At 34.1% G+C, this 13,366-nt stretch overlaps 1 protein-coding gene across 1 annotated transcript; it reads right to left on the minus strand.

The window, feature by feature from the left end:
* Positions 1 to 433: 433 nt before the first annotated feature.
* Positions 434 to 11,640, minus strand: LOC124366814. The gene is made up of 5 exons (XM_046823416.1): positions 11,450 to 11,640; positions 8,478 to 8,631; positions 6,019 to 6,235; positions 3,217 to 3,370; positions 434 to 2,557 (listed from the first exon to the last, which is right to left on the minus strand). The coding sequence occupies exons 1-5, from the start codon at positions 11,638 to 11,640 to the stop codon at positions 2,347 to 2,349; spliced, it is 927 nt and encodes a 308-aa protein (XP_046679372.1). The 3' UTR covers positions 434 to 2,346.
* Positions 11,641 to 13,366: the final 1,726 nt, after the last annotated feature.

The raw sequence follows: 13,366 nt of genomic DNA on the forward strand, positions 1-13,366 counted from the left end.
AGGTTACATATTACCGGACCACTTTTTCTGTGGCTCCCTGGTGTCCTTCAAAAGAGCTTTTCTCACATTGCAATGAAGTACTGCACAAGGATGTTGATATCTATTTGTTTATTTTACTCTTGTTACTATTACTTGTCACTCATTTATTTACTAATTTTAACTTATTTATTAATTAGTTGTAATAGTTTTGATCCGTTGGAAATAAATGAAGACGTATAAAATGAGCTGATCTTACTGGTGAACTTGTCTATAAATACTAATATAAATATGAAATATTTTGTATGTTTGTATGGTAAGCGTTAGTTTTTGACTTGATGACAAATTAAGTCAAAATCTGATGAAGCTGCAATGACAGTGAAACACATTATTGACAAACAATTGGTATAGTCTGAATACAGCGATATTCACAGGTAGTACACAAGAGATCCAGGAGTAAATGAAATGAACTTTAACTCTATTGCAAATCTGTATCCTAAGGTAAAGGTACAAAAATATACAATTGAGTGTACAAATATAAAAATGTAATTAATTAATATAGCTATATTTACTAAACTAAAACGATTTTAAAAATAATCTAAATATACGACATCTCATCCCGGACCCAACTAAAGGTAACATAGCCATATCACACTTGTCTTTCTTTCCATTAAAAATACAACAATGGACAAATATAAATAATGTTGTCTGTAATGACAACATTACTCATGGACAGTGTCTTTTAAAGATACAAATTTTGAATAAATAACTTGTACCTCTATAAAAACTTACACCACTATAAGCAAAAGGAATTATAATTGTATATTATAAATAAAAAAATATACATGTATAAAATATAATAACTTTAAATTAAAGATATAAAAATATAATATAAAACACTAAAAGAAGTTTAGGCATTGATTTTTTATTTTAATATGGAGGCTGTACCAAGAAAAATTATTTGGTTTCGCTTTGGTACCAACTGGTTAAACAAAATTACACCCTATACAAAAATATACTGCTTCAGTTTTTAAATTCATTATTTTGAAATCAATTATTGAATTTACGTAAGGACATTTTTGTTCGACATTGATTTACAATATACAATTTGTTCGACTTTTTTACAAACCAAGTTGACTGTGTATTGAGTGAACTATGCAGACCAATAAAAAGCAGATATAAACGGAGCTATAGTGGGGTCTTGCTAATCCAAGCTTACTGGGATCGCACATGGTTTAAAATACATTAAATAAAAATATGAATAGTTATGGCAACGTAAATAAAACACATTAACAATAGTTTGATTATGAAAACTGTAAGAAACGTAAATTATGATAAATAATAAACATTTATTATTTATCTCAGCTGATACTATGACTGAGAGTGAAACATGATCAGGGAATTAAAAACGAGGCACCTTGGCCAGTTTTACTTTTGGTATGGTACCCAAATAACGTGAGCCAAGGACTTTGGTGCTATCCTAACCATCAATGCCCATTCAGTTGTAGACTACAGCAGAATTCAGTAAATAATTTTGTGCAATTCACCTCAATCCAAGAGTGTTTTTACTATTACAACAATTGAATTATTAATGTGAGAGAACAACCAAAATGGAACTTGAAGTTTTACTTCTACGGTAAGTTGCAATTTTGATTATTTGTACGTGTAATTTTTCTATTTACCATATGCAATACACTAACATTTGTAGCTTATAAAATTATATATGTTGGCTCACCTATTATGCTACAAACAAAATTTTGATGATTTTAAATTCAATTTAAAATTTTTCCACTTCCACCAAAAGAATACAATGCAGAATATTGCAGGAAGTACAAAAAATTAAATTTCTTAAATGAAAAATGTTTTCTTGAAGCTTTCTGAATGAATTTATATGTAATATGATACAGGCTATTTGTTATATACTGTACATCTCATAAAAATATAAAAAATTATATAACATACAATTATCTCAAAAGCCACTGAGAGAAATTTTGCCATTAGTTTCAGGGTTAGAGTGTTTTTTTCACGTCGAGCCATGTAAATATTATCACTGATCATGTCCAGAAGCTTGAATTACAGACACTCTACTGTATCTCTTACACAATTATATATGCTATTCTCCCTAACCAGTTACACAACGTGATGAACTTTTACATCAAGGATTTTTGAAACCCAAACTTTAAAAGACAACTAAAACTATTTTGAATGTGTATCGATTTCCCTTAAAACTAACCTTCCAACTGATAAGAATGATTTTTTTATCACTTTGTAAGTTGGCTGGAACTTAAATGGCTGACAACAAATGACATTAACATTTAAATTCTGAGCAACTTAATCGTTATGTACAACTAACGACTTGTACTACGCCTGCTAATGGAATCTGTTAATAAACACGAGGAATCCGCTCAACGCTAGAGCAACACTGTTGACAGTGAATGAGCTCGCATGATTAGGCTCGTACTGCTGGCAGAGTGTGTCTTTGCGCACGTACGCAATCAGACTGTCCACAATATTTGACGGCGTTGGCTCCGAACATTTCTCCAGGTGTTCAACAACACATTGCTGCAGCTTCGATATGTCTCTGGAACATGATGTGAAAGCTACCATCAGTTGTATAAATAGTGTTTTAATCAATGTAAGTACATGTTGGAGAGTTGGATAAGTACTTTAAACACTATCGATATGAAACCACATTTACATTTCAGTCTTTACTTGGGTGTACAGTATTAATTGATACAAACACAGATTAAGTTATTTTCGTATTCATAAACAGTCACTTCCTCTCAACCATAAACTTTTTCACTTTCCCCTCTAACTCGATAAATTAACATGGAAGTGATAAAAAAAACTTGTTATGTGAAATTTATAATAAAGTTTGATGCAGATATTTTGTCTATATTTACTGTGCTCTGATTTCTTAAAAAACTATTTCTTGATCATGAAATTTGATGCTAATATTTATTATGATTAGTACACAACAGTTTTTAAAAAAATGTTTAAATATGGGTAACAATATAGAGAATAAACATGCAAGTTTCAGAATTAATAACATTTTTAAATAATTCAGTACAGATTAAAAAAATTCTTAAATTTAGAAAAGATACAAGATTTTGAGATTATTCAAACAAAGTGCTTGAAAATGATGTAGAAGCTTACACAAACCTATTCAATAAAATAAACCGATTGACCTGCGACTTGATTGGATTTATTGAACGTTGACAGTTGGTATTCATGACTTACCTGCATTCCTTCTCACCCAGCTGGAATAGTGGAGCCTCCTCCTGCTTCACTGCTGCTTCCTTGGGCATGTAGTGGGAGAAGGTAGAATTGAAGCATTGCATTATCTCATCCTGGTTATCCTTCAGGCACTCAGGTCCTCCTTCCGCAATGAACACTGACAGATCAAAAAGTTACAGATAGAGGTTATGCCAGCTAGAACGGTGTGTTTGAAGATTGAGTAAAACACAAGATATAATTTGCCGGTTGATACTGTCAATTCCAACATTAACTAACCATCACTAATTTAAGGTGGGTCTTCCTAGCAGTGCTACGGTCCCCACTTTTCTGTGCCATTCTGCTACGTTCCAGGTCCCAAGTTGGCTGTGCGATTTTGCTACGTTCCAGGCCCCCGTTTGTTGTCCCAATTTTCTCACAATCGGTATTCAAAGTGTGCTGCCCCTCATTGGTTATGCGACTTGCTTCGTGTTGGCTAACTCATATTATTCCAAGTTGATATTTAAATAACGATCAAACTTCAATGTCTGTGGTGTTGTTGAAAGTGTAGTTTGTATTAATGAAAGTAGGCTACACGTTATATATATCACTAGCACTGGGTCTATATTATCTCAGGTTTTTTAAGTAGGTTGAATAATGGTTCAAACTTAATATTACTCTATTGAAAGTTCTGATAAATATGATTGTTTATATCATAATAAAGTTCACAAAATATTTACTGTTCTTATCAATCACTTTGAATCAAATAAGTTTTGAAAGTAATATTCTTTAATTTAAAGCTTATTATCTTACTTACCACATTTCTTTGTAGATGGGATACTCAATGAAAGACAAAGCAAATGACTTTGACGTCAATTTATTTTATATTATACTGTCTAATTCTACTCACTTTGCTTTGATTTTTGTTCACTAACACAACATCCCATCCCTAATTACAACTTCAATGCACTATTGTACAGTTTCAAATTTCATCACTACTGTACTAGGACGATCTATATGAGTAGACGTCCTTACTGCTTCAAGTCCAGACAGAGAAGAAGGATTCTCCCTATAAAACTACGCATACCGGTTCACACAATGTTCATCCCCTCTCCCGTTCAAATCAGCGTCTTCACGATTGAATATAATTTGATTCTTTTCTTATAATTGTCGAAATTTATCACGTTCACTATAATTGATCAATTTAAGTCTTTCTATTTTCTTTTATTATTTTTCTAAAGCTTTTTTATTTAAATTTTTAGCAACATGTGCTTTCTGACGTCATCAATACGCAGGTCATTTTATCCCACAATTGGCTTTTCTGCGTAATTTTATTTAGTACTTTTGTAAAACACGAATTTTGGTTATGTATAACTCATTTTAATTAATTAAATTTATTCCCGTATAAAGTTTAATATATTTCTCCGTTATTAATTAAATAAATCTCAATTCCGACAACGTGTGATTCACTGACGTCACAGTCTGCCGATTCACTGACGTCACAGTCTGCCAATTCCCCGTGAATATTCAAATGTCGTAATTTGACCTGTCACAGCAGTTTAATAAAAACAAGAAATTCTCTTATAAGTACACCAGGTTGTAATAAACGTGAGTAGCAGGAACTAAATCCAAATCACATCACTACTAGCCTACTAGTCCAGGGAGAAGAGCTTCAGACCATGACTACAATTATATACAGAAAGTATTTACTATTTTACTGTTCTGACAACCCACAGTGAATGATTAGAAATTACAATTAAAATGAAACTGAGGACATATGCCACTGCACTCTATGAGGTACAACGGAAACTACATGAGAGTGTTTCTATCATTCTCTGCTAGATAGCACATACATTCAGTTAAACAATTATGACTCTCCAAAAAATACAAAAAATTATTGTTCAGTGATGTAGGAGGTCCTGCACAGCAAACCAGGTTACAGTTGGTGCCACAAGTGTGCTGTCTCATAAGGTGTGTGGTTACTAGTCAAAGGGTTTAGAACTACAGGTACGAAGCACTATTAAGCATGCTCTAAGACAGACTTTATGTGAAATGATTTTTGCATGACGAGGAAATGTTCTTCTTAATGATAGAGCGGAGAAATCTATCTGGATGGAGTTTATAGCGTCTCAAAAAGTATTGCCCGTCCTCCGCTTGATCAACTTGTGTTGGGACCCACCTCGCAGACAGTTCCCGATATCTGGGGGTATTTATGATAGTTTCGTGTAGCAGAGATCTGGAGATTTTCAGAAATATAGCAGAAAGTAAATCCACAGTCAATTTGCGATCGTTACAGAGCATATTATCAATTTTTTTCCAGAATTTCAGTCACAATTAAATGTTTTACACTTCTCTGATCATCATGCACAAATGTACGACTGTTTATGAACTCGGAACAACACTTGAACACCCTTGTATGATTCATAGCTTTATCACCATATGCAGTTTTTTACCTCATTATAAACTGCAATTAATTGGTTTTATGACCTCAATCTGAGTTTTTCTCTCCAACTTGATTTTTTTGAGTCACAAACAATACAAAAAATCTTGTTCCAAGGATGTTTTTGTATCAATACTACTCCATAACTTTTAATTGGAACACTGTAGTAAGATGTAGTTATATATTTATTCCTCTTAAAAAATTAACAAAAATATATATTACTTGTATAACGTACAAATAATAACATCATGTACTTTGTTAAAAATAAACCACTAATCATTCATAACGAAACAAATATTAGACTACAGATTTCTCTTTACAATTTTTTTTTTGAAAATATAACTACAACAACTAAATGCAAAACCCAATTAAATTGGTTTCTAACTCACAAGCGATTCGCTCTCCTTCCTTGAAACAGATAAACCTGATAAGTGCATCCGTTATGTTGAGGATAGTTTGCTTCATGTAACGTTCCTCGGGACTTAGGCATGGTTCAATTGCCTCCGTGAAGTTGGTAACACAGTATCGCAGTTGTGGTGACTTTCTGCGGACAGAGCAACTTTTTTGTACACTCAACTCTTCTATAAGTATTCTACAGTTTCTAAGCTTTCAACAGTGTCTTACGAAAAATTAATGTGAAATAAGACATAATTTTTGGTTTTGTAATGTTACAAGGAATTATTTCAAATGTTAATTTATTATTATAGTAATTGTTAATTATTGTACTAATTTAATTTTTCATTTCAGTGTTTTTATTATTGTCTGTTAATATGAAATATGAAATGAAATGAAATATGCCTTTATTTAAGAGGCGGAGTTAGGCTATTTAGCCCTCTCTACTACCACTCAACCTCACATAATATACAGATATATGTACAGTGAATGATCTTAACTAATAACAAATTTTAAATTAAAATAAATGCTTAAAAATTAACCAAAATATATACATACTATTTAATAATTAAAAATAAAATTTTATCAGCTTAATATGTAGAAAAATTCAAACAAAGTTAAATTAAAACTTAAATTAACAGATTACTTTTTAAAGAATTTCTCGTTATTACTACATTCATTCTCTCAAACACACAGCCCGACCACGAGCACGCCACGAGCACCGCCACCCGTCACCCCCCACAGAGACCGGCCAGCAACAAGTCCTTGACCTTTGCCCCAAAACGAGGCTCGGCCCTCTATAAATACGTATATCATCAGGAAGAGAGTTCCAGAGGCGACATGCCTGAACAGTGAACGACTTACTGAAGAAGTTTCGATCGATGAACAGGAATTGTACAGTAAGGTGGATCCCCTTCTCGTAGGTCGCTCACTTATATCGGAAATAAATTTTGAAATGTTCGGACAGGTAAACAGGTGACTTGTTTTTGATAACTGAATGTAGAGTTGAAAGAATGTGAAGTTGGCGAAGTTGTTAAAGTTTCAGAAGCGATAGCTGTTTGAAAAATGGAGTCACATGCTCATAACGTCTGAGATTGAAAATAAATCTGATACAATAGTTTTGAGCACGTTGAAGCCTGTCCGAAAGCTCAACAGTCATGTCACTGATCACACAGCGTCACAGTAGTTGAAGTGTGGCAGTATGAGAGTTTTAACCAGCATAACCTTGACACTGAACGGTAGATATAAAGCAAAACGCTTTAAAAACTGTGAATGCCAGCAAATATTCTATTACACGTTACCGTAACCTGGTCACTCCACTTAAGAACTTGAGCTCATAGTAAGACCAAGGTTTTTCAGTTTGTTTTGAAAATTTAGTACGTGGTTATTGAGTTTCAGTTTTGGTGCAACGTTGAAGTCCAAACGGTCGATTAGTCTTGGGTTTCCCAATACCATTGCCTGCGTTTTGTCTTCATTTAATTTCAGCCCATGTTTATTTGTCCAACAAGCAATTGATTCAATGTCGTGATTGAGCAAAACCATAAACGTGTTCAGTTCATCAGGCGAACAGTGTACGTAAAATTTGTAAATCATCGGCATAAAGATGAAACTTAGAGTGCCTTATAATAGATGTGACGTCATTAATGTAAAGTGAGAACAATAGGGGCCCAAGAACAGAGCCCTGTGGAACACACCCCGTGTTACGGTTTTCCATTCCGATATTGTTTCCCCTTCTTTGACACATTGCTGTCGCCCAGTAAGATACGATTTGACCCAGTTAACACACCCATCGGAGAAACCATACTTCTTCAATTTGATGAGGAGAAGGGGGTAATAAACACAGTCAAAGGCTTTGGAAAAGTCAAAAAGCAGTAAAATGGTGATTAGTCTCTTGTCCATTGCCAATCTGATATCATCAGTAATTTTAATTAGGGTTGTGGTGGTGCTGTGATTAGGCCTGAATCCAGACTGCCATTTAGACAAGATGGTATAGGTATTCAGATAAGATGAAATTTGTTGATGTACCACTCTTTCAAGGCATTTGGAGAGACAAGGGAGAATACTGATTCCTGAGGAGCAGCCTCCAGCTCAGCAAAATAATCGCTAGCTGCAGATATATTAATATCATTTGTACCACTACAATTGTGTAATAATTTGTATAGTTTTATAATTTACCCCCCCCCCCCCCCACCCCCCCCCCCCCCCACCCCCCCCCCCCCCCACCCCCCCCCCCCCCCACCCCCCCCCCCCCCCACCCCCCCCCCCCCCCACCAAATTTAGTACTTACAGTTATAGAAAGTGTTCAAAATGTTGTCCAAGTTTCTCTTGGCAATAGCCCAATCTGTGGTAGAAGCCTTCAATAACTTTTTCAATCATCTCAGGAGGTATTTGATGAGTTTCCTCTGTTATGGCGGTGAATTAGTTCTTCTGTGTTGGCAGGGTTAGTTAAAAATACCCTTTGTTTGAAATAACCCCATAATAAGAAATCAAGAGAACTTAGATCAGGTGATCTAGGTGGCCACTCTATTGCTCTCCTACGTCCTAATCCAGCGAAACTCTCTGTCAAGCAGCGCTCGTACTTGTAAAGCATAATGAGGTGGTGCACCATCCTGTTGAAACCATACTGTGTTATAAACTTCGACCCAACACAGCACGTAATGCCGGTATAATGGTTTTCTCTCAACATTCAATTCATATGTCACCCCATTCAAATTTCCATTGGTTATGAAAGGTCCAACAATACGATTGCCAACAATCCCAGCCCACACGTTAACTTTTTCAGGTTTCTGGGTATGGCTTTCCCTCATCCAGTGAGGATTGTCGTTGCTCCAATAACGACGTATAATATTTAAATTTAGTACGACAAACAAAGTAACGACATTTAAATATTATTTACTTAATTCTTTTTAAATGGAAGTATTATCAAACATTAAGAGAATACTTCGTAACGTAATATTTTAAACCTTTCTCAAATATACAGTAAGTACAAGTATATTATTAATACATAATAATTTCATTTGTAATGGTTAAAGCATTCAGTTTAAGTACCTAAGAATCGTGTTTTAATCTCCAATGTTTTTTTAAAGAAAGTAGTCTTGAATACATTTGTGTTCTCGTAACATATTTTTATATCATATTCTTACAATTATTTTTATTTTTTATATTCAAAAATAATGTTTTAGTTTAAATACTATATTAACAATTGTTGTGCATAATTAAACGTTATTTATGCGGGTAAATGTTGAAAATTTTCAATCTAACTGCAAAATATATTTATATTAAGAACACGTATTTTTATAACCAAGTATCTATATTCAATATCAGTTTTTAAAAATCGTCAATTGTACTTTTTTTGTTTTATTTGTTCCACTATTTACCTTTGAATTGATAAACAGGAGAGAATACTTAATATTATTATGTATTTTGATAAATTAGTTATAACTATTTGAGAAACCGTCGACAAATATATTTGTATGTGTTTAAAACATAAATATTTCTTATTAAACACTATAAATTTAATTAGGCACTACATTTTAAAGATTTACATCTCACCTAAAACTATTAACTAATTGTTTTAGATTCTGGAACCTAATGTTACTTATAGAAAAAAAATAAAGGGTTATCTAACAGCTATTCGCGCTATATCCGCAAGTAGCTGTTGAGATACGCGTCAATTGTATTTACGCCTTGTGTTATTTATGTACTTAAACTTAATATAGACCTTAAACCGAAATTGCGTCCTCAAAGCTTATTTGCACTATCAAAGAATACCATATACGTAAAGTAATCAAATTGAACCTATAGACGATATAATTTCAAAAATTTAATACATAAATCGTTTTAAAACAAAATATCAGTTAAAGTTACTGCAAATAAGTTAACTATAAAACTTTTTACCGGTATATTAAGTTCTAAAGTCCCCTTATAATATTTATTATAGATGTTTAAATTCTATTATTAGCTTAGTTTTCATGAGTATAAAATTTTGACTGTGGTATTTACCTTGATTATAGAAAATCTCCCTATGACAGGATTTAATGTGTCTTAATTATGCATAAAGGTTTATTTAATAAAAACTTTTTATAGCATTAATCCAAAATTATGAGTGATATCTGGTGTTATGAATCGAGTCATTGTTTATAGATTGTGGTTTTATTTTATCAAAATTGTAGTCTGTAATAAAAAATCTACTTTAAAAACCAGTAAATGTATAGAAAGTCGTATTTTTTAAATACTTTAGGGATTATGTCCACAATACAAAATTTTTCCAAAGATATATAATACAGCTATATGTAAACGATATGAACATGTTTTTAGAAATAGTGCTATCCTAATATTAACAAAATTAGTTTAGTAGAGAATATTGTACATTTGTATACAATTATGACTTCTCTGTAAAAGGGCAGTACACTTCATACTTATCATATGTTATCGAAATATACGGCTAGATTTTCAGGAGTTTCATGAAGAATAAGATTGATTATTTTTATTTATGCATTTTGTTGTAGTATCTCAAATTATTTTAATGTCTGAATATTGTTTTCTATATCGTAATTTGAGAGAAAAGACTTTTTTAGTCATTTTCTATTTAAAAAACGTAATACATTTTAGGATGGCAGAGTTTCATTTCGATTCAATCATTTGATTTATTCGAGATAGCATCTATTTATGAGAGGTTTTAAATCTCAACTCTTATTATATCATAGAATAAATAAATTTTATGCATTGGAAAAGCTTTGAATCTTAAAATTTTGTAATAACTTTTACACTTAATGGTCTCACAGTAATTTAAAAATATTGTTGATGTAAGCAAATTAAAACTGCACTAATCAATTTAAATATATTTATTTATTATAGAGCAAGGCCTTAACTATATTTAAATAAGACCTCAGATTAAACTCTGTAGGTTAGCTGTTTCTAACAATGGACCATTGATCAACACTATTTTTGTGTGTGTTTGAAATGATTTGGCTATAAGTAATTGTACTATTTTTATATAAATATAAATGTGATATTCTATGCTATATTTTTAGACCGATCATAGTACGTTTCATTTCTGAAACTATATAAAGGAAATGGAGATTTCTAACATGAACTAAGTAAAATTAGTAAAGACGATTTTTAAGTATTCGCAAAAAGGATTACAAATCACCTTTTTTGAACCTTTATGCTTAATTGACATCTTTTACTAAAGACGCAATGTTCCTGTATGAACAGTATGAAAAGTACAGGACCAAGAACCGAACCCTGTTGGAACACTCCTATTTAGAGGTAATGGTGTCGAAGTTGTTTTGTAGATGGTGTTGTTTCTTTTTGTATGTTATTTTCTACCATTTGTGATCGTCCCTCTAAATAGCTTGCCAGCCATTTTCCTGCCATCCCTTTAACACACCATGGCTCTTACTTTTTGTATAAGAAGGTTGTGACCCAGGGCAATCAAAAGCCTTGCTGAGGTCTAAGAGCAGGCTAGTGACCTCTTTTCCTTCTTCTCTCTGGTCAATAATGAATTCGGCAAGTTGGATTAGGGCAGTGGTTGTGGATCTTCCCTTGAGGAAACCGTGCTGCTGGCTGGTAATAATGTTGTGGTCAGTCAGGTGTTTCATCAGTTGGTTTAGCATGACTTTCTCGATCACCTTTGATATTGTTGAGAGCAAGGATATTGGTCTGTAATTGCTAATTTGGTCCGATGGTTCTTTCTGAAGCTTTTGGGTACACTTTTGCCAGTTCAAGGGTTTGTGGAAAGATACCTTGGGAAAAGGATTTATTTATTATGTATGTTAGAGGAGATGTCAGTTCTTCCTTACAGTGTTTGAGGATGATGGGGGATATTTCAGATCCTGCGGATGTTTTAGATTTCAGGCAGGAAATGATATTTTCCACTTCCTGGTAGTTTGTGGGCTGTAGGATAAGTTCGGAGGGTTCGTCTCCCGTTTGGTTCAAGGGGCCGTTGTGTGCATGAGCTTGATTAGAATCTCCCAGAGTCTTATCTGCTACTGTTGTGAAGTAGTGATTGAGTTTGTGAGCCACTTGATGGGGTTTTTTAATTAGTGTCCCGTCCATTAGTTTTATGGGTTGAGCTATTTTGTTGTTCTGCTGTCTTTCACGGTTAACTACTTTCCATAGTGCTTTTTGTTTGTTTTCAGCATTTTGAATAAAAATGTAGTGGTGTCTTGCTGTTTAAGTTGTTTTAGTTTTAAGTCGTAGTCTTTTTTCTTTGCTGCTGTAAGTGCTTTGTCCTCTTCTCCTCCTCGGAGTATCTGATTACTGAGTGCCTGCAGGTACTCTTTCTTAAGGTGGCAGACATCATCATTCTTCATTAGAGCTGATTTGACTTTTCTCTTTGGTCTGGATTTTTTCAGGGGGCAGGCTGTATTGAGCGCTGTAGTAGTTTTCCCAATAAACAAGTTGTAGGCTTGGTCTGCATCTGGGGAGTTGTATACATTGTCCCATGACTCCACAGCCAATAGGTGCTTCAGATAATTTAAGTTTTCTTGAGAAAGTCTTCCATGAGTAGAGCTTGGACACTTTGCGACCTCGTGGCGTTGCGACCGGAAGGTGGGACCTTATAGAGGAATAATCCGTGGATCCGCCACTAGATTCCGTCTATTCGAAAACCTAACCAGCTTTGATGACTAAATAAATACTAATAATTTGGGTATAGTTTCCGAAAGGTTTCCCTAACAAAATACTACTAAAAAACTAGACCACCACGCTAACTTCTCCCGGTCCACCCTGCTCGAAAGCTGCACAACGAATCCGCCCGTGTGCACAACCTCCGGTCACACAGCCTGAAAACCTAGCAGGAAACCATCCTACCAGAACCTGTCCGGAAGAATTCCGGATGGTAGGAGGCTCCTATTGTTTGAGCTAAAGGCTAGAGGTCGGCGCAGCTGGCTATAGCGTTCGCGGTAACAGACGGATAACGCGCGCCAAATTCAAAACTGTAGCGGCACTCGCCGCATCCTCCCCTCCTTCTCCGAGGAGTTAGAAGGCTTAGCCATTAAGAGTGGTGGAATGGGTGAGAGGAAAGTTATCTGGAAGTGAACCAGTTATGGTTAAATTGAGCCAAAATTCTTAAACTAGAACGCAGAGTTTACTAAAATGTTCAAATAACACTACCATGCAGAAAGGCGGTGCAGAAACCGCGCCCATTCTCGCTGAACAGCTCCAGTTCTCCTCAACCACAGACAAATTCAACCCATAAGTGGAAAGCAACTAAGATCTATCTATCACCAATATGTTACATACCTGCTAAATACTTCTAACTCTTCCAAGGTTAAGGTTGGGCTTCTTTAAAAAGTTTAATTAAATTATAGAAGATAGTCTAGGTAAAAGGAATCAGTA

The sequence above is a fragment of the Homalodisca vitripennis genome, chromosome 7 (assembly GCF_021130785.1).
Source record: "Homalodisca vitripennis isolate AUS2020 chromosome 7, UT_GWSS_2.1, whole genome shotgun sequence".
Lineage (NCBI taxonomy): Eukaryota > Metazoa > Arthropoda > Insecta > Hemiptera > Cicadellidae > Homalodisca > Homalodisca vitripennis.